Below are 20,071 nucleotides of genomic sequence, written 5' to 3'. Positions count from 1 at the left end.
GAAATCCTCTTGCGGAGAGCCGCGGGGATCCCCCGCCCGCCGCTCGCTCTCCCCGCTCACCCGGGTCACACCGGTCAGTCTCCGCGGCGGGGCGACCGAGGCGGCGCCCGCCATCTCCCAGAGGGCGCCCCGCAGCCTCGCGCCTCCCGCCGGTGCCGGGGCGGGGCCAGCTCGGGCGGTGGCCAATGGCTCGGCGGGGGCGGGACGGGCGGTGCAGGAACCGCCGGGAGGTGACAGCCAGGCCCCGCTTCCCCCACGACGAGCGGGCGCTCGCGGTGAATATGGCAGAAGAGCGGCTCTGAGCCTCGCGCCGCCGCCCGTTTCCATCCCCCCCATCCTCCCCACTCTTCTCCCACAATCCGCACTTGTTGGCCGCCTCCGCCGGGGAAGCGCGGGTTATCCCTGCCCACCCCGCGTCCGTGAAGGGAGGGCAGCGCCGGCGACTCCGCGGAGGCGTGTGTGATGGTACGGGCATGGCGGGGCAGCCAGCGGCCGCGACACTGCTGAGGCGGGGGGCGGCTGGTCCCGGCCCCGGCGGCGGCAGCAGCAGCCACAGCCAGTGGGGGCTGCCTCTCTCTCCCGCCAACCCGGCGGCCGCCTCCTCCCGCCCCGGCTGGCGCTGAGGGAAGGAGGGAGCGTCTCGCCGTGCCGCGCCGCCTCGCCCCCCACCGCCGCCATGCTACCCGGGGTGGGGGTGTTCGGCACCGGCCTGACGGCGCGGGTGATCGTGCCGCTGCTGAAGGCGGAGGGCTTCGCCGTGAAGGCGCTGTGGGGCCGCACGCCCGAGGAGGCGGAGGAGCTGGCCAAGGAGATGAGCGTCCCCTTCTACACCAGCCGCATCGATGAGGTTCTGCTGCACCAGGACGTCGACTTGGTCTGCGTCAACTTACCGCCGCCGCTCACCCGGCAGGTCGCCGTCAAGACCCTGGGTAAGTGGGGACGGCCGCGGGGGCGATCTCTGGGGCTTGGGCTTTGCCTCAGGCTGAATGAAATGAAACCCCGCCTCAGCGCGGAGTTTCTCCTTTGCTTCCCTCTCCATTCTCCATGTATTTATATGGAGGAGGGCTGGCTGAGCCGCGGGTGCTCAGCGTTCCGCGCTGTGGGAAGGCCCAGCTCCATCGGGATGGCTGGGGATGGCGCTGCGGCAGCTCGGTGTGACATCCCGCAGCCCTAATCCCCCGTGTTCCCCGCCGGCGTGGTCCCAGGCAGTAGGTACCCGCCCCTCCGGGTAAGCCTGGGCAGGAGGGGCCTGACACCCACGCAGCAGAAGGAGGAAGCAGGTGTCATCCGCGTCGCGGTAAGGAGAAAGTCACGATAAAAAAAGAGAAAAATTATCATCCTGCCAGCATTTGGCCGGTGGTTCCCGTATGCGCCTGGCAGGGAACCGGGTTGCAGAGCATCACTCCCGCTTTTGGGACACCCACGCTGGGGAACTGGGGAATGCCGGCTCTGACCCCAGCCCCAGATCTCCAGCTGCAAACCAAGGAGGGAGGCAGGAAGCGGTGACAGCAGAAGAAACGTTTTTACACCCCAGGCTTCATTAAGATTACGTACAAAGAGAAGAAGGGACTGAAGTAGACATGCACTGTTGTCAGTTTCTCTGGTTTCAGTCGTGCAAAAACGGGCCGCATCTCCCTTCCCCTTGTGTTAGCATGTGTGGACTTTGCTTTTCCAGCTTTGTGATCTCTGTTCCTTAAACACTTGTTTTCTGGTGCATTTTAGTAGGACAATCATCCTACTCCATCAGGAGTAAGGAAATCCTGATTTATCCCTACAAATACAAGTGGGAAAGGTTAAAAGTGAGACGAAAATGCTGTGAGTCATGGTCGTTGCAGATCCTGTCGAGGTTAACGAGTCAGCGTGGCTTGTTTGGCTGTGGGGCTGCAGCGGTGTAGGCTGATGGCTATCACTTTCAGCCTTATAAATGTATGTGGCATGTCCTAGTGTTGCATCGCTGCTAGCGTGCTCATTAGTATTAGTTACCATTCAAACACTGCTTTTAAAAATCAAGCAGTTAAGGGAGTTAAGGCAGTACCTAAATATCCTTAAGCGCAGCGTAGGCATTTGTCTGGAAGCCTCACTTAGTGTTGGTTTCTGTACTTGAAATGTGTGTTTCAGAGTGTTTAATATGATCCTGACTTATTCCTCAAGATAGGCTTGTACCAGAAACCTGCTGGCCAGAATGATGTGTGAATGGATTTACAGTGTAGAAATACACATACCCCATAAACCAGCTATAAAAAGCAGTATCAAGGTAACAAGGTTTCACGTTTGACCCACATTAATTTGACAACAATTGTGTCACTTTTCCTGTGACTCTTTCCTGCAGGTGTTGCTCACGGAAGTGTTCTAAGAGGTTCTAAGAGTCCCATGAGGTTTCAGGTGGACACAAGGCATCTGGTACAAGAGAAAAATTGTGAAATAATAAAGGCAATTGGTGTGATTTTTCTGGAGGGCTTAAAGTACTATCATGTTTTGTCTCCTTCTGAATATTTGCAGCTGAAGAAGAAAAAAATCTGCTCCCAGATATGTGCTGAATTTATGAGTTATGCTGACAATTGGAGTAGCTGAGATGTTACTGATAATTTGCTGATGCAATGTGCTAGTAACAGACTTGAAGTGACAAAAAGGTGTTTTTTCTTGATTCATTCTGTACCATTCTCAGTTCCTCTCTAATTAATTTGGCTTCCTCCCATTCCTCAAAAGTCGTTATTTGTATGTTGCACGAGTAGTCAACTGTGTGTGACGGTGCATGGAAAAGTCATTAAGTAGGGATTAAATATGTTACATGGTGATAATGTATATCATGTGATAATTTTTTATAGTGTATTCTTAAACAGTTACTAACAGACTATCTCTTGGACTGTAACTCTTCCTGCAGTTATTTCAGAGTTAAATGTTTATTGATTGGTTATTGATCTTGTTTGGGGGGTGGTGGTGGTGGTGGTGTTTGGTTTTTCTTTGGAAGGAATTCAGGCATGGGATCTAGAACAATAAAAGTTTTTACATGTTCGTATAGTTACAAAGAAGGGCTAGAGCATCAGTTCCTGAACTGCAGAGAGGAATACCTCCTTGTTGTCAGCTACTTCTGGTCCTGCTTTTGCTTCATTGCTTGGGGACTGCTGTGCTCTAGAGTGATTATTTTGCTTTAATCACTGAATTTTCTGTTTCAAGGGTAGGTGTGCAGTTGCAGTTCAAGTGGGGAGTTCAAAAGCCTCTGATAATGAGGGGCAATGTTGTGTAGATTGAGAAAAGCAGAAGCTGGGGAAAAATTCCTTACTATGACAAGGAAAGAATACGGGTCTCTCTCTCTCTCTCTCTCTTTTTTTTTTTAAACTTGATTGCTTGTGGGGTTTTAATTTTTTTTTTTTTCAGTGTGCAGCAGCTTCTGGTAGGACATAGGGATGTCAGAAGTTCTAATCATAGGTGGAGGTTTCAAGGTTTTATGAGGTCTAAACATGATGCCCTGCATTGCAGCAGAAAAGGTTAAGAAAGACATGAGTTATTTGTTAATATGTTCACCTGGCTTCCATATGAGTGGTGACATATCTGGCCTAGGAAGAAAAAGGAACAAACTTTTCTTTTGCACCTGTATTTTATTTTAAATTGTCTTGTTGCCCAAAGCCACGTTTTCATTTGCAGAGGAGTCATTATTAGAAGCATGGGAAAGCAGTTTGTGGTGTTTCCATCACCCATCCGGAGCTGTATTTACACTCTGACTTTGCAACATGTTCAAATCTACCCTGGCATGTGTGTGATGTGGACTCTGGAGGTGAAGGTAGGGTGAAACAGATGTCTCTGCAGCTGTGTTTAACTCGGACCATGCAAAGTGGAAAGTCTTTGCTCTCACTGATCCATCTAACATGTTGATGCAGTGCTGCTTGAAAATGTTTTGGCACGGCAGCCCATCAACCGCTATTAAAACATGAATGTGTGAATACATGCCCTGGCTGAGGAAGTCCTCAAACTGTGGCTTCCTGGAAGCTGGTGGAGGGAGAAAATGGGAGAAATACAGCTTTAAACTTGCCCTGTTAACTTTTCCTCTAGGCCTCTGTTACTTGTCTCTCTTAGAAATAGGACCCTGAGCTGGGTCTGACTCTGGCAGTTTTCTTAGGGGCTCGACCAGTGTTGGGCAAGTCTCTGGAACAGACCAAGTTCATGAGAAAACTGGAAATGAGGCTGCTTTGGGTGATGACCAAAAGCACAAATAAAACCTGTGGCATTTTATGTGAAATACTCTGATGGCCTCTGTTACTTCTGTGTGTAAGGAATCAAATCCCTTGTTTGCTTGCTCAAAATGGGGCTGATTGACCCTTCCTCTTTCCTGCATCTGGTCTATTCTGTTCTCTTTGAAGCTCTTTTGTTGATCACTGTTTGTACTCACTCTCTGTAGCATAATGCTCAACCAATATGCTGACTGACATGCTGCTTGGTGGTCAAGAAAGATCAATGGCTGAGTGTTTAGGTAAGCATAGAAAATGGTTCTAGTATTGCATAAGGGTGTTTTCCCTTCTCACTGAGCTGAGAAGTTTGGTATGTTTGCTGGAAGTGGTCTGCTTTTCCCCTGCCTGCATTGGCAACACAGTTGTATCCCAAGCTTGATGAGGCATGAGTGATGTGTTTGCATGCAGGGACAAAATATGTCACCAGACTGCCTGTTTGTCTTCAGCATCAGAAGAGCTGCTGATACAGACAATATGATGTGACCCTCCACCTAGTTCAAAACTGTCAAAATGTGACTTTCCATGGTGTAGTCTTTCCACTTTGTTCAAATATGACATTCATCAGATCCTGACCAACATGACTAAATAGCTGCCACATCAGGTGAAGGATGTAGTGCTGGTGGCAGTGAGAAGTTTTTGATGACATTTCATCTTCAAGTTGAAGAGTAAGGCACAGACATTTCTATGTGACTGGTTCTGTTGGTACTTGAGTCAAGTCAGCTCCTACTAAAGAGATCTTATTCCTGAGGTTGACCCAAGTGTTTCTAGGAAGCAAACATTTTGCTTTTGGGAAGAATCAAGTACTAGATATTACTAAAGCATGTCTCTGGAGATTCTACTCTTACTCTTTTTGCACTGGTTTTGCTTGCTCTTTCATCCTGAGTTTATAAGGACAGGGACACTGAGCTGTGTGCTGAATATTCATTGTATATGCTTGCAGCCATGTCTGCATATTATTACTTTTAAAAATGTTTATATTGTAGTGGTGCATGGTAGAAGTCTGTTTTGCCTGGAGACTGTACACAGTATAACTTTCCCAGCCCTCCAGAAGTTGTTCCTCTTAAGGAGAACTTAAATTTGTTTGCTGACCAGTGCTTCTTTTATACTTGATTGTGGTCATGAAGGAGCATCTTTATTTAGAGAGGAACATAAATAGCATTGCTTGGATTCTTACCTTCCCACCCCTTCCTGGGAAGCACTAGCATCACAGAGGCATGCAGTACAGTCCTGCTGTCTAGAATGTATTGGTGAGAACTCTTTGTTAAAGCACTGGCAATGTTATCACTGGATCTACCCCTGAACGGGGAAGAAGATCAGCTGCAGTGAAATAATTCACAGATCTGATGCAATCTCTAATTAAATTCTGCATTCCTCTGCACCTGTGCAAATCAGACAGTGATTATAGGGTTGTAGCAGTGGATAGAACTTAGTCCAGAGTTTAAGTGGTCAAGACCTTTTGGGATGAGATCCTCTATTAAGGGAAAACATTATCATGATTATTTATTATTAATAGCAATGTACTATCTGTCCTGCAATATTGAGTTTAAAGTTGACCTAACAGCAGTGACTTTCAGCAGAACATGCTCCTGTACTTGAAAGGCAAATGACTTTGCAGCATATTAAATGTGGATTATGGTCATCTTATTGCAAAAGAAAAGGTCAGATGAAGTGCTGTGTATCTTTAACTGGCAGAGCCAGCAAAGGCTCTGATGATTTTTTTTTCACATATGAGAAGGTCAGCTCAAAGAGTCTGCCAGCCATTGGCTGCAAGTCTTCTTGCTACTTCAGTGATGAAGATGAACCACAGAAACTGGCACCTAGCTCTTCTATCAGCCATTTTCTCACAGCAATGCAGACCTTTAATTACAATGTTAGTCTTATAAAACTCCTACAGATATGCTGTGGGATTGGACTTTGGAGACAGTTAAGGTAAAAAGCACTGTTCAGGTAGTGTTGAAATTTGAAAAACAGGCAAGCCCTTCCCTTCTGTTGTTTCCTTCCTGGCCTTCAAATCAAAGATGTGTTTTATTTTTTTCCTATTTTCTTCTGTCTGAAAGTAACCACTTCTGTTGTAGTGGTAGGGTAGGCCAGGAGCTCAGCTTGGGATGCTGTGGCTCTTAGCCCATACCATGATGGCAACATTCAAATTTGTTTAGACTAAGGAACAGCCAGTTGTGATCGAAGTGGTAGTATTAAATCGTGTTAAGCATGAAGACCACTGTGGTGGTCCTGTATCCAAGCAGGGTCAGTTTGTGTTGTCCCAGTTTTGTCTGTGCTGTTTTAAAATGGAGTGCCTGGCCTTGGCTGCAAAGACAAGCTGTTGTGTTGCTGTCCCTGGACCAGGGACACTGTGCCCTGTATGTGAGTCGGCTGAAACAAATGCATGGCCCAACACTCAGCTGCCAAACTTCTCAAAGTGATTTAGATAGCAAAATGTGGTGCTGGAGCATAGACATCCTCCTTCCACCTGCTCTGCTGCCAGGGGCTTAGGCCTTCCTCACATGATCAGCAAGAGTGGTGCTGACCTGCACTACTGCCAGTGTTTGATCTTTCACACTGTAAGGCAGAGCCATAGTCAGGGTGGTAGTACCTGACTTCCTTTTGAATACACAACTCAGAGGTGCTTTTGTCTTCCTTTTTTTTTAGTCTTTTTATAGGCAAGTTCTTACCACCTTTATGTATTTTGCTGCACTTTGAACACTATTCTTCTTGTCTTGTTGTTTCACATTGATGTTTGCTGTGGTGGCAAATACAGCTCTTTTTCCTACAGTCTGAGGTACTCGAAACCCTCAGCTGTTCAGAGACTAGTGCATACCAGTGCTAGTTCCAGTACAGGTCCTCCCAAGGCATCCTTGTCATTTTTAAGTGATGTCCTGGCGTTAGCAATGCCATAATGTCTTGGTGTTGAAAATGGCTGATGGAGGTAAATAGCTCTCATGGGCATGACTGCTGTCATGGCTGAGGAAGATTTGCGTGATGTGGTGCAAACTAGGAAAGGGATGAAAATAATAGAATACTTTCCCATGATCAAAACAGGCATTACTGCTAAAGATGTAGGCTTGCATGCCTGGCCTTCTGACTATGCTAGAGTAGATGACCTTTTCTATTTCTGTTGCTGGCACAGTTGGTAGAGTAGATATCACATAGACAGCATCTTGTGCACTATTGTTTGTTAAAATGGCACAACTGTGCCATGGATGTGCTTACAAAAACAAATTATGTGGCATGGCTTTCTTCTATGAGAGGATGAGAGAAGGCCCTAGAGGGCCACTGTCAGGAGGATGGAGCCAGACTATTCTCAGTGGTGTCCAGTGCAGGACAAGGAGCAGTGAACACAAACTGGAACATGGGAGGTTCCATGTGAACATAAGGAAAAAATTCTTCATTTGAGTGTGACAGAGCCCTGGAATAGGCTGCCCAGAGAAGTTGTGGAGTCTTCGTCTCTGGATGCATCCAAAACCTGGGCTAGATGTGTTCCTGTGTGATCCTTTTCTAGTAGGGGGGTTGGACTGGATGATCTTCACAGGACCCTTCCAAATCCTACCATTGTGTGATTCTGTGTGATTCTGTGAAAGGTGTCTTCATACTGTTAGAGCTGTGCCCAGGCTGGGTGTTGTTACTTAACTTCTGGAGTAAATTGTTGCATCTCTATAACATGGGAAACAGCAGGAAATGGATCTCTTATTATTACTCTTCTTTTTTGCCCAAGGTTTGTGCCTTCATTTTGACAAGCAGTTCCCACTGTGACACCTGCTGTGGTACTGAGCTGTCTGATCCCCTTTCAACATACTCTCCCCTCTCTGACTTTGTGTTGTTGCTGTGTTTGAGGACTTCGGTTGCTGAGTGCTTGGTGCTACTGGTAAAGGAAGGACTTGTATCCTTCTTCTGTTGTTTCAAATTTTGGAAGAATATTAAATAACACAGGAATTAAGAAAGAATGCATAGATAAACGTGGAGAAAGAGAAATATGTTTAGCAAATAAAATCACTAGATTTTCAAACCTCCCACGGTTGCCCCTTTTCTCTCTTTTTAATTTTTTTCTTCTCTTAGAGCCCTTTTGTGTCTGAGATTGACATTACATGACAGACAGATTTTCTCTGTGACTCCAGACATTGGTCGTTGGGCACAACTGCTGAAGGATGTATGGTAAAAGCTCTGCTAATATGCTAAATATGTCTTTTTCTTTGTATGTGCAGGAGATTTTGCTCTTTTAGCAACAGTGGTGGCAAAGCATGAAGGGTGAAACTGGAGTTAAATTTCTAGACCAGCCAAAATTGTTGTTTTTCACACACCACTGCAATGCAACAACACCCTTCACTGTTAGTTTCAGTTTGCCACAGTGTTATCTGGAGTTGCTATGAATTGATCTGGTTTCCTCAGATCAGCAAAGCAGAACTATTTACCCTACTGCTTTTTGTTTATTATTCATATAATAAACTCTTGGCTCATAAGAATAAGCTGCCAAAGTCAGGGACTTAATTGGCAAGGTTAGCATGCATGCAAGTAACAAACCCACACTCCTTACAAAAAAAAAAATTAGGTTTTAAGTCTTGATTTAAACAAATTGATTTCAGTGGCTATGTAATTAAGAGGAACAATCCCTTGTGTAGGTTCCCAAAATTTATTTAAGGTCTGGTCCACAGATAGATTTTCCTACCAGTATATTTACAACTGCAAGGGGTGTGATTTCTTTAATGTAATTGCCTCATTGCCATTAGAAGTCCAGCTGGTGTGACTCCTGGCATGGACACTTCTGCCAGAATTATGGCAACTGTATTTGGTATAGGTTATTCCTGTTTCTGTGCAGTCATAAATTGTCAGTTTGGGGCATCTAGCTGGTATAAATGTGTCTGTGGTACTGGTGTAGTCCAGCTCTAGATGTATTGGTGCGGCTGTACTCTTCCTAAAAGTGGTTAATGTAGTGATTCATTGTTATGGAGACTAAGAGGAACCCTGTTTGGTTTTGAGTCACTCTGAGCAAGAGTCCCCAAACAGTCTAAGGAGTTTTTCTGTGTATGTGTTCAGGATTTGGCTATGCTAAAAATGTGGTGGTGAAGAGCAGAGGATACCAGGTCTTGCTCCACCATGCTGATTACCAAGGTCAGACAAAACTCATGCACTTGGAAAGTGTAAATGTGGTTATCCTTCATCACTGCAGCTGCCTCTTATAGCTGTATTTCCAGATGGTGGAACTGGCATGCAGGATAGCATAAACACCAGATCTTATTAATACACAGATCTGACCCACATGATACCAGGAATTTTAGGGAATTGTAGAGGGTGAGAGTTTACTCCCCTCATCTCCTTATAATAGCATCCTTAATTATAGCCCATCCAGGGTTAATGATGAAAATTACTATTTACCAGGTTTAACTAAGTATGAGCATGAGGAAAAGCACAGAAGATGATAACATGGTGTGAGGAACTTGGTTGGTACTATTATATGAATAAATATACTGATTTAACACAGAGAGTAGATTACTTTTGTCATTTTGTGCTAGAATTTAATCTCAGAATAAAACTGGTACCTTCGATTCCATTGCAGGAGCAATAACAGCTTTGGTGAAGCAGATGGAGGTGGGGAAAAAGAGGTAGCAACTTCATTTTGGATTCTGATGTTTCCATGGCTCTTATCAGCAATAAAGACACTTGTTTTGGCACTTCCTTGCAGTGAATGTTCTGCAGTCTTCAGGTCTTCCATCTTGCCTTTTTTTTTTTTTTTTTTTTGGCCAGAAAATTCCCAGAAGGGAAGTCCTGGTTGAATTAAATACTCTCTCAGGAGTACTGGGCTTCATATGACTAATGTGAAGCCTTAATATAGAGTGCTTTTCAAAATCTGAATAGAGTCAAGCAAAGAGAGGGAATCCTACAGTAGCAGCTGCCCTTGCTGAGCTAGAGTGACATTGCTTAAAAATGTGAAACTGAAAGCTAGCCTGAGCACTCGGAATGATTTCTCCTGGTGTCTAGGCATATGGATTGCATATAGTTCCATGTATTTATACAATAAAAAATAAAAAACCCCAACAAACAAAAACATAAACCCCACATGAAGGTGGAAAATATATAAATAAAAAATTCCTGGAAATCCCTCCCCTTGCTTCACTTCCTCAGCCTATAAAAGACAATGTGACTGTTCTGGTTTCTTGTAGGGATAGGAAAGGGGAGAGAGAGTAGCTTGGAGAACATCTGAAAATGTTGCAGCCAGGCTTGTGCCTCTTAAAATACATTCAAAAAATGTGCCTGAAAGATTCATGTAAACGTTCTGATTCTGATCCTGCTTGATCCACTGTAAATGCAAGTGAAGTTCTACTGGATCAAAGGAAATAGTTGAAAATTATGATGATATTACTGAGAATGTATTGTGTCTCCAAAAAAAACCAACTCACTGTGCTGCAGGGAGAGGAGCCTGGCGTTGCAGATCTGTGTCCTTGTGACAAAGGCATCTCTGTCAATTTAGGAAATGATTGGTGGGAGTCTTGGGACATGGTTCGGCAAACCTCTGCTTACTTCAGTAGTGTCCTTGAAGAAAAAACATCCGTGGTTCCTTACAGGGAATATTTGTCAGGTGCAAAACCTCCAAAGATGCATCTGCTTCAGTGCAATTCCACATCTCAATATATTTGTGCTCCTATAAAGTGTTACAGCAGCATGTCTGCAGGAATAAAAAATCAGTTGAAAAATATTTGGAGCAGGGGTGCTTAGAAATGTTAACCATAGCCTACCAAAGTGTATGACTAAATGAGCTTGCAGAACTCTCTTCTGTGACTTGCTGCTTGAAAGAAGTTGACAGTTTAGTGTTGTGGAAGATGCTTTGTGGTTAAACAATACAAGATGCTCTGATAAAGACTTGTTTTTCAAGCAGAGTGCTAAGCAGTATTCTCTGAGACTAGTTTGTAGACACATCCAAGTACATGGGAAAATGTCCTGAATTTTGTATGCATGGTTAGCAGGCAAAACTCATTATTCGCATTCCCAAAGAATTCTGCTTAAAAATCTGTGTCATGAGGTAGTCAGTTTGTGTCTCTGATAAAGTAGTCAAAATATGTTTGGATATGGTCTCTAAGACTCTCTGCATAGCTTGAGAGAGTCATGGACCTGACTCTGGCTATATTTTTTACTGGACTTCACCATTTATAGCCACTAGGAGAAAATACTTTGATGCATCATATGCTTAAAATGAGGAAAGTCTGTGTTCGGAAGCCATCTCACTTCTCATAAATGCTGATCTGTTTGCTTGTGAGATTGGATGCTAGCTAGCAGACTTGTTTATGCCTTTTATTATAGTGCTGTTGTGCAGCGCTTCATATAAATGTAATTGCGTTGTCACTGTGATTGTCATCGTTAGACAATACAGATTTGTTCACATAGGTGAATGTGATCCTTCACAAGGCCTGATGTGGACAGATGTCTCAGCAGCTGCTGAGACCACACCTGCTGCCATCTGTGTGCAGAAAGACCTAACCCCTTACATGTGAGGTGGGGACAAAATTGTTACATTATACCCTTGGTGTGCCTTTGACAAGACTCCTGGCATCTCTAAGCAAGAGTGGCATGATGAGAAGACGACTGAGGATTTCTGACTTGAACTTTCATTCTCTGTAATGTAGATCATGTTTTAATTAGATGGCATTTATCTGCCTTCCTGAAGCTGTTTTCCTCTTTCAGAATTCCCAGAACTATAGATGAGGGGTGGGGGAGCACAGAGCAATTTTAAGAGACTGGCTGAAGTTTGTGTGAGAAACTGGTGACAAGGACAAAAGCTGGGTCCTCTGATGTCTGCTCTTCTCTTCACTACTGTGGCTGAACACTATTGAGTGGATGGAGATCATGATAAATGCATCTGAGCTGCCAGAAGTGGACTAATCCTGGTCATCTGGTTGGGACTTTTCCCTGGATGGTTGTGCAGGTCTGAAACAGTGCAGGAAGAGAAAAACAGGGACAATGCAAGGAAACCTCAGCCCCAGTTGAAAATAAGCTTTTTGGTTCTCTTATTGTTGTCCTTTTTTTAACGTGTACATGGCAGCTTGCAAAGGGATTGCAAGGACTGTTAAGAGGAACTCCCTTTTCCTGGGAAGACTCATGGCTGGGATGGAGTAATCCAAGGCAGTGTTGAGTTTGGGGATTGTATATGGTGCTGAATATTTTGTGGCTTGTTAATGCCAGGAATCATCTTCCCAGCACTGGAGCTTTATTTAACAGATGCTACAAAAACTTCTTATTAAGCCAGCTTACTATTAGCAGTGATGGCTCAGCAGCTGGGAGACTTGTGTATTTATTAATGAAGTTTGGAGTTTCTCTTTAGTATATGTTACGGTCCTCTGCATGCTGGGAAACCCTTTTCTTTAGCAAATGAATAGGACTTTTCTGGGCTAACTGGAGTAATTGTCTTTTTAGAAGACACACAACAGCGTAATCATATATGATGCTGGCTGCATATACAACCTTGAGCATCAGCTTAAGCCAATGTGAGCAAGTTCAGATTTGCAGCTATTGTTAAGAAGTGCTCAAACAGACAAAGATAATTGATTTCAGGTCTGGATATTTTTTCAGCTCTGTAGAGTGCTGCTTAGGGTTTCCTGCATCAAGCAGAATCATTGAGGGTGACAGAGCACTGAAACAGGCTGACAAAAGAGATTGTGGAGTCTCCTTTGGAGATACTAAAACCCCATCTGGATGTTGACCTGCTGTAGGTGACCCTGCTTTAACAGGAAGTTAGACTAGATGATCTCCAGAGCTCTCTTCTAACCCCCACCATTCTGTGATCTGAGAGGCCTGGGTGACTGCGAGTAGAGTGCTGATGGTTGCTGGAGTTGTCTTGTACTGTCTCAGCATAATCATGCTTACAGGGATTTCGTGCAAGATGGAATTGCACTGTATGGAGCCATGTGCAGTGTCGTTCCCTTTCTGGCTAAGTGTGCATTTTAGTGCCTTTCACCAAGTCAGTAAATAGGCAAAGTATTTAAAAACATTTCCTTCACTTGATGCTCAAAATAAAATTGTGGGGTGAAGTTCTAACTGCTGAATCAGATTTTGGCAAATCATTAAAGGTTCCCTTGAGTCTTACATGTAATGTAACAGCTGTGGTATTAATTGGCTGTGTTGTGAGCCCTTTAGTGTCTGAAGGAGGACTAGGTTTTGGGACTTTTGCTTACTTATGGGGGGAATTTCTCTCACATCTCCTTTCACTGAGGACCCATCAAAGAATTAACAGTACAGGAGATACATCTGCTCTAAGGTTAACTTTAATAGCCTAAAAGTATAAGAAATGGCTTTTTTTTTTTCTTTTACTCCTAAAGAATACATATTTTACTAAGGCACTTGCAGGGCATGGCTTTAGCCCTGTTTTTGAGAGGACTGTGTTTGCAGAGTTTCCTAGCAGGTAGGACCCATACCAATAAAATTTCTTGCTTGCAAGCTTCACATTTGTACCACAGCTCTGGACCAGGGTATGGATGGATATTTCTAGGTTTTTGTAATGATCTGTCTGGCCTAAGTGTGCTAGCCTAAATTCTATGTGGATTGTCTGGTGCTTACAGCTGGGAACTCTTGACTGTAGGATCCAAGCAGATCATATAGATTATACTCTTGTGATTATAATGAATGTAAATATATGTATATATTCTTCAAAAATCCCTAGAGCAAACACTGGATAGGCTTGTGCTGAGGCCTGTGAAGTTGCCACAACTATTAATGCAGGAAAAATATTGTTCAAGTTCTGTCAGCAAATAAAAATATATTAATTTACAGTTGAGTGTTTTTCACAGGATATGTATATCTGGTAATAAGGCAACATTTTTAGTCTCTCCTTTGCATCTTTTTCTCTCTATTCTTTTATTACTGGGCTTGCCTGGCACTGTAAAGCCTGTTAGAGCCTGAAACTAATATTAGGGAAATTAAAAGCGTGGGTAATTGTGCTACTTCAATTTGCTTGTAGCAAATGGTGGGTGTAGTTTCTTGGGAAAATATTTAAAAAATAAATAATTATATGGTCACAGAGAAACAAGTGGAAAAAAAATACCTTCAGACTAAGATAGACTGTGTAACTCTGATTGGAGAACTTTGTACCACAAGCCTCTGATCTGATTTAATGCTGCTTTGCTGTCCCAGTCTCTAAACCTGTAATTACAAGACTGTGAGCGATGGATTGATGCAGACAGTAGTTAGGACATTAATTAAATTACCATGGATGACGTGGGGAACAATATGCCTTATGTGCTCTATTTAAAGGAACTGGAGAATAATTCGTTCAAAATGCCGTGAGTTGTCAGACTTGTGTTTTGTTTCTTCTGCTTTGGAATGTTTAAGCATCTGTAAATTGCTTCATGGGATGCAAGATAGTGGAAATCTGGAGCCCTAAGTCAAAACAAGAGATTTATAGTCAAATGTTGATTTTAGTAGGATTAAAGTACTTAAAACTGGCCTATTGCTTTACCAGCAAAAAAGACCTGTGTGGAGTAATCTGAGATTTACCTCTAGTTTTCCTAGAATTCAAGAAGTTAATCTTTTGTGTTTATGTAGTTATCTCCCTGTATACTCATGCAACTCAGACTCTTTCACACAAAAACAGAGATGCAGTCAGGTCTTCCCATTCCTCCCTGGGATTAAATTGCAGAGGTGGTACAGGGGAAGACTACTTTTTGGCAGCTGGGGACAGGAGCCCATGTGCCTCTGGTTCCTCATTTCACAGATCCTATAAGCCATAACACAGCTGTGAAAATCCTTTTTTCATGTGCTTTTTCACATTTCCCATGAGAAGTTTTACTGTTGATAGCTGCAGGTGTTAGAAACCATTGATTTGAAGCACATCAACAGTGGTGATTGATCTGAGGCAGTGCTAGGTTGCATTACCCTTCCAGAAAGTGAGATGTTTGCATTAGAGGAGGAGGAGAGAGGTGGGAAATCTGTTCAGTCCTCTCCTCAGCCGTCTGGCACACTGCTGTCCTTGTGGACTGCCTCAGTGCAGCAGTGGGTTAAGTGTGGACAGGACAGGTTCCTTAGGCAGTTTGTCCCTCTCTCTGTTGGTAAAAAACAGTAGAATAGATGCAGTTGTCTTATGGTCAGTCAAGTTTGTTAGCCATCAGTGCAGAGATGACTTTTACTTGGTAGGAAACACCCAGGAAGACTGAAGCAGATTTGCTTTCTAGGTCAAGTGCTAAAAGATCCACAGCCCTGAAGAGCTGCCTCTCTGTAAGATTTTTGGTCATGGAAAATCTTTCAAATTTGGCCCACAACAGTTTAGTCAGTATTGGGATGGTATCAGGGCTCCCAGGAGATACCCTAAATAAACTTCCACATTCCTGAAACCTAAAGACTTGAAAGCCTTCTGGTTTACTACTGGCAGAAAGTCCTCTGTTTGAAGTTTCTGTCTAGCAGTTATTGTTTTGTCCAAAATTCCCAAAGAAACTGGTCTACTGAATACAGCATTACAAGAAATAGAAAGCCAAACCCATTTGCTTGCATTGTCTTGACACTTCCGTGAGATTGAATAAAGTGGCCAGACCAAGTGGGTATTTTTAAACAGTTGTTTTTGGTTTTTTTTGTACTGTGGTGTTCACTTTATGGCTGATGCCTTGCTGCCAGATTTGCTCTTGGAGCAGTTTTTATGGTTAAGCTATAAATACTGGGAATGGGATAAAGAGGGTGGAATTTGTGATGGGAATATGTAGTGGGCCATAGCTGTGCCATGCTGCCACTGCTACCTGCTCAGCAGCAAAATGTAGTCACATCAGAGAAACTCATATTGATTTCTGAGTGGCTGATTTTCTTATATTTGGTGGCTTGTTTTGGCTTGTTAGCCTCATTTGGAAACAATGACAAAAAAGGAGACCTACGAGGGAGGGAGTAGCATGGCTTGTTGAGTAGTTGAAGCCCTGGATTTAGGGGTAGAAATCACCTTAGTGTGTCCCCCTTTGCAAGAGCCAGACACTTGCTGCCCGTTCCCTGAATGTAACAGCAATGTGGTAAGCCATGCCCAGCTTTGTGCAAAGGGTGGTGTTGAAGGGATGTAGCATTCTTCAGTATTTCTTGTCTTTGAAAACACACATTTGAAAATACCAGATAACGTTTGCCTGGAAGAGGAGGATGTGTTTAAGTGAAATGATAAGAGAGGAGGGGCTGCTCACAGGGGCCTGAGCATGAGACACTTCCCTTGTTAGAAAAATAGATGAATACAGAAAGTGGAAAAGCACTCGTGATGCTGACAAATTTGGCCAGGAGAGGGGATGGGAGAGAGCCAACACCAGAAGGGAGTCAGTGTTCAATGCAGTGTGCTGTGCTGCTGTGACTGGGCTTGCAAAAAACAGAAGAGGGAAGAGGGTGTAGCTGGGTGGTTGTGGCTGCAACTCTCAAAACTCTGCCTGCTCTCCCTCTTGCCAGCCATGGGCAGTGTTCCCCATCTCTTTCCTGCTGCCAGGCTGCGGGCTGCTTCCCCAGAAAGGACTGGACAGCAGTTGTCCCAAGATGTGCTGTGGGGGGCTGCTGTGGTTATGGAGGGGTTACTGTAGGTAGTGAGATGCAGCTGGGAGGAGTGGGCTGAGGCAGGACATAGAGTAAGGTTTGCGTGGCACTGGGAAAGGGTGACTTGTGAGGGGTGCTGGGTTAGGAGGAAGATGACATTGACTTCAGTAGGAGCTGTAACATTTCCAGGTCTAAGATGCAGTGAATTGATGAATTATCCTTGGAAGTAAAAGTGCTAACCATGCACTTTGGTGGAAAAGGTTAAACAAGCATTTTCCCTTTACTGGCTTTTCAAGCTAGCTTGAACTTCCCAGAGAAAGATGCTGTCAAGGCAGTATCCCTGTGGAGATGAACTTCACAGATCAAGACTCTTGAGTGGAGAAATAAAGCAACCTGCCTGGCACTATTGATTCCCCACTGAGTTACCAAGAAGCATTCTGGTCACGCAGAAAATGCTTTGGGCACCAAATGCAGCAAAGTGCTTAGTACTTTGCTGTAGTGGTGAAGCATGTAAAATTAGCCTTCCTTTAGAAGAGTAAGGCAAAGAGAAGTTGAGCACAGCTATGGGTTTTTGTTTATTAAGCAGAGGTGATGAATAGCTGTTTCAGCATCAATAAGCCGAGACATTTGATAAGAGCCTTTTTTAGTAACCTTTGTGCCAAACAAAGTAAGGTCTGTTTAAAGTGACCTGTGATGTGTCTGCTTGAGGCATAGCCTCATGTACTTTCAAGAATGAGAGCTGTTGTCTTCCCAAGATGGTTGCTGAGAGAGTTGACAGGAAGCTGGTGTCATCTACCCTGAATTCAAGATGTGTGCATAAAATGGATAGTGTGTTTAAATCGGAACTTTGATTTATATATTTTTTTTTTTTTTGGCTTGGTTTGTGGGTTTTTTGGGGTTTTTTATTGTTGTGGGGAGGGAGGGCTTCCAGGCCAATATTTCTCCCCTGCTCTGGGAACTCTATAGTGCTGGTCAGAGCTCTGTTAGAGCTTGCTTTTGATTGCCACACTGAATTCTGTCAGGACCCTGCCATCTGACTTGTTTTGCTGATGCAACCCATCTCCTCTTAATGAAGATAGGTATGTATTAGCCTGACCTGCCTTCTGATGCTATCTGATTTGGCAATGGTTGACTGCAGTATATTTCAGTTGTGCAGCCTTATTGTTAGGTGGCAAAAACTTACTTGTTGTCATGTTTGAGTGGGATTAAATTCCCCCCGGTAAAAAGGTGACAATTGCCTTTATTGAGACATGGGATGAACTTTCCTAGTGCAGTACCTGAGCACGCTCCTGTCATCTCCAGGAGTACCCAGCCAGTGGCCTGTTAGCAACAAATTGCATGTGAGTGTGGCTCTGCCTGATCCAGATGGAGAATGACAGCCAACTAAGCAATGCTTTAATCTGGTCAGTGTTGCTTCTTCTGGATCAGGCAAGGTTTAAGATGATTCTTTGGCTTCGTGTCCTTCATGGGAAGGATAAGGGAAGAAGAAGGATGTTTAGGTCCTAATGAATCCTTCTTGAAACTCTTGTTTATTATCAGTCTCCAGAGTGGGAATGTATGACAGGAATCTTCTGCTTTCTGTGGGGCAGTATTTATGCTTTGTGAATCTGGCTTCAACCAAAAAACAGCAACAGAAATGCAGCTGTGAAGATGAGTGATGCTTCATCTTAAGAAGGGTTAAAGGTACAGTCCATAAGTGTTACTCAATCTGAGGTCTGTGAGATAAAAGTGTGCAGATGCATACCTTCCTCTACGGGAGGCAATAAAGCTGCAAGCAGGAAAAATGCAGGAAAAGTTGGTACTTCAGGCTCAGTATTTATATGATTGCAAATGACACAAATACAGGATCAAAAAAATCTCTTCTGTTTGGGGTTTTTCCCCCCTCCAGAAAAACTTGGTGGTCCTTGGATTAAAAATTTTTGAACATTTTGCTTGTAAGTTATAGCTAATTGTTGCCCATCTCATGCCTGGTTCACAGCCCATACTGGCACATTTCTGAACACTGGGTTTGAAACAGAGAGCCAAGGGAGCTGCCATCGTGACTTGCTTGACTTGGCCCAATGAACAGCTTAGCCTTTTCCTAACGTGGCTATGTCTGGGATTTGCATAACTTTGTGTAGTGGAGCTATGTTTTTCTTGCCCTGGTTTCTTCTCATACAAGTTTTTCTCATGTGAAATATTTTGGATTAGATGTGATTTACAAGGAGGAGTTAACATTACATTTCAAGGTTTGCTTCTGCTATTGCATTGGCTTAATGACATCATATCCCCTGGAGTCAAACCCCTGGGCTAAGAGCCAGTATTTTAAAAGATTTTTTTTTTTTTTTCAATCCTTGGTGGAGGAATATGTTGTAATTTTACCCCCTATGAGTTTGCTCTCTCAGTCTCACACTGCTTCTTCCTTATTTCAGATTTCATCTCTACAACATGGAAGACAAGGCTGGTTTAGCCCTCATTGTGATACTTTGGTACTTAACTATCTGCTTAGAAGGCATTGATGATACTGCAGGCAGCTCAATCTCCTGACTCATTTCAGAATTGCTGGTACATTCCTGTATGCTGTTAAGCCATCTTTGAACCTGTTTCACAGTAGTATACATGAGGAGTAAATCTACTGAAGTCAGTCAAGTAGTACCAGTGTGAAACTGGAGTGACCAGAAAATCATGTCTCCTTTCTTCCAGATTACATATGGCTGAGAGGAGTGAAAGCCTCAATGAGCAGAAAGAATTTTGAAAGCAGCTATTACATTTGCCTACCAAATAAACTGGCCAAGTATACTGAAAATAATGTCAGAGACCACAAGCTGATGTAAAGTGAGTCCCTGGAGCTGCATAAAAGGATAGTGCCTTATTCATGAGCTAGCTGAGCACTTGCCCTCCTCCAGCAGACTAGGATATGGAGAAATGTACTTGCTTGCTTCACCTAGTTGACTGACCCTCTGGGAGGGGGTCTACCCTTTGCAGAGTAGAGTGTAGAGAAGACTGCTGATGTAATTGGACTGATTTGCATTGTGACTTGCAAGCAGTTACAGGATGGCCCTATGAAGTCATGTATGACTTGTTGATGCTGTGTTTGCCAGGCAGTAGACAATAGGGATCAAAAGTTTGAGGGACACAAACGGAGTGCAAAAAGTAAAGACTGCCTAGGCACAAACATACCTGTGCACTGACCCTGTGGGCTCAAACACATCTCATCCTTCTGCTCCTGTATTGAAAAAAACAAATAATGGTGTTTTTCATTAGAAGCTGTTGGTTGTGGCCTCATTCAGTTTATTTCTGAATCATAACCTTGTAGAAGGCATACCTCACCCAGGAGGAATTCAACAAATCCAGTAACAGGCTTATGATGCTGAATCTGGTGTGAGATATTTCAGCTCAGCTGGCCTTAACCT

General features: G+C 43.8%; 1 protein-coding gene across 2 annotated transcripts in view; it reads left to right on the top strand.

Moving 5' to 3' along the window:
* The first annotated feature begins 676 nt into the window (after positions 1-676).
* The window catches only part of GFOD1 (glucose-fructose oxidoreductase domain containing 1), a 76,510-nt gene continuing 57,115 nt past the window's right edge, over positions 677-20,071 (top strand). Inside the window, exons 1-3 of one of the 2 annotated variants that reach the window (XM_054381828.1) lie at positions 677-929; positions 6,310-6,333; positions 17,836-17,847. In XM_054381828.1, the coding sequence (XP_054237803.1) occupies positions 677-929; positions 6,310-6,333; positions 17,836-17,847 (289 nt within the window). The remainder of the gene's footprint in view (positions 930-6,309; positions 6,334-17,835; positions 17,848-20,071) is intronic. The other variant, XM_054381827.1, reaches the window with a different exon arrangement.

The sequence above is a fragment of the Indicator indicator genome, chromosome 6, assembly GCF_027791375.1.
Source record: "Indicator indicator isolate 239-I01 chromosome 6, UM_Iind_1.1, whole genome shotgun sequence".
Classification (NCBI taxonomy): Eukaryota; Metazoa; Chordata; class Aves; order Piciformes; family Indicatoridae; genus Indicator; species Indicator indicator.
The sequence above is the reverse complement of the archived record's forward strand: the minus strand, read 5'-3'. Positions and strand labels throughout refer to the sequence as shown.